Source organism: Scylla paramamosain, chromosome 9 (assembly GCF_035594125.1).
Source record: "Scylla paramamosain isolate STU-SP2022 chromosome 9, ASM3559412v1, whole genome shotgun sequence".
NCBI classification, from domain to species: domain Eukaryota; kingdom Metazoa; phylum Arthropoda; class Malacostraca; order Decapoda; family Portunidae; genus Scylla; species Scylla paramamosain.
The window spans coordinates 24,013,283-24,015,000 of NC_087159.1; the positions used below are offsets into that span (position 1 = coordinate 24,013,283).

At 41.2% G+C, this 1,718-nt stretch overlaps 1 protein-coding gene across 1 annotated transcript in view; it reads left to right on the top strand.

Annotated features, from left to right (window-relative positions):
• The first annotated feature begins 505 nt into the window (after nucleotides 1-505).
• Nucleotides 506-1,718, top strand: part of LOC135103731 (titin homolog) — a 155,193-nt gene continuing 153,980 nt past the window's right edge. The window contains exon 1 of the mRNA XM_064010393.1: nucleotides 506-903. Within this exon, the coding sequence (XP_063866463.1) occupies nucleotides 899-903 (5 nt within the window). The 5' untranslated portion in view covers nucleotides 506-898. The remainder of the gene's footprint in view (nucleotides 904-1,718) is intronic.

The window sequence follows — 1,718 nt, forward strand, 5'->3', positions numbered from 1 at the left end:
AACGATAGGTTAGGTGTGTGTGTGTGTGTGTGTGTGTGTGTGTGTGTGTGTCCTTGGTTACCATGGGACACGCTAGCTTTTACCAATTTGATGATCAACTCAACTCCGTCACCAAGATACACCAAGAGCCCCAGCACACCTTGGCAATGCACGCAACACAGTACAGCCTGACACTCAAACACACACACACATATCTAAAATTACATGCGTGCATATAATAATTCTCAGACATAATTTGATACCTGTCGGAAACCATGAAACTAAAACCCGATCAAAATCGGAGGAAAGGACATTCGAAAACATCATTAGTCCGAGTCATTCAAGTTGATAACAAACAAGACATTAATCACGTGCCCACACTCTAACGTGTGTGTGTGTGTGTGTGTGTGTGTGTTCGCACGTATCGGAAGGATTTTATTCGATAGCCTGTGGGTGGGTAGGTACGTAGGTGGTGAGCTGGACGGGCGAGTGTGTGGGGTTGGGTGGGAGGACCGCCGTGATAGTGTGGCAGTGGCAATAGTGTTGGTGCAGCGAGCGGGTGACAGTGCCCGTTAGCTCCCTAGAACTCGTTCCCCCCAACCACAGTTCCAGCGCCGCGCATACGTCTCTTAGCTTTTAATTAAAGCAAGCTAAACCAATTCAATTCAACTTTTTCATATAGAACATATAGCTGTGGTTTTATTTACTCGAAGTGATTGCATTGGAAGCTGTCAATAATCCTGTTACCTTGAACAGCCAAAGCAATAAGAGAAAGCTTTTAGGTACAAAAAGCAAACCCGTAAATTTGTGACTGTTCGTGTTCCCCCAGGCGAGGCACTGTAGCTATGGGGGGATCTTCCACCTCACTGAAGTAGAGCCTCGTGAACCCTCGAGCTGAATCTCGTCGCCTGCACCAACCATGAGGTAAGGAACTTCATTGCACTGATGAGAGTGGATAATGGGGCTATTTGTAGGCAGTATGATCGTGTGGTTTATGACGCACTTTCCCTTGTTGAGGGAGTGTCAGGAAAGAAGCTTAATAGGGTTACAAACACTAAATTGACTTTGTGCATCCTTTGAAAACAATACAAGGAAAGTAATGGATGATGGTGGGAAGTCTTTCTCCTTAGTCGTTAAAGTTAAGGTGAAAATAGCGTATGTTCGTGACACCGCTAACCACGACATACGAGTATAGAGATCAATGGAAGTTAAGCTGCATGAAATATAATGTTAATCCAAGGAATGTAAGTACCTGCTTTGTTTTTTTATTCAATGCTTGGACATTAAAAGTTCATACGGTAATCAGTTTAGTTCAGCTGTGAGTACGTAATATCTTACAGCTTGTGACTGACCTGAACAGCATATGACATACAATCACGTAAATAGATAGATAGACAGATAAATAGGTAGTGACTACAGCTCCCTTTATTTCACTACATCTTAATAATATTAAGTATATTAAACATAGTTAAGTGTACGGACCTATTTAATCATTTTATATGTAACTACAATTAGATGTAAAGGAATGAGATATATGTATTAGTGTGAAGCTAATGAAGTACTTGGCAAGTAAACAAGACTAAATTGAACAACTGTTGTAATTCTTCTGCATTTTGTTTTTCTTTTGGGGGCGGCATTGCAAACGTTTTTTTTTTTTTTTTTTTTTTTTTTTTTTTGTGTGTGTGTGTGTGTGTGTGTGTGTGTGTGTGTGTGTATGTGTGTGTGTGTGTGTGTGTGTT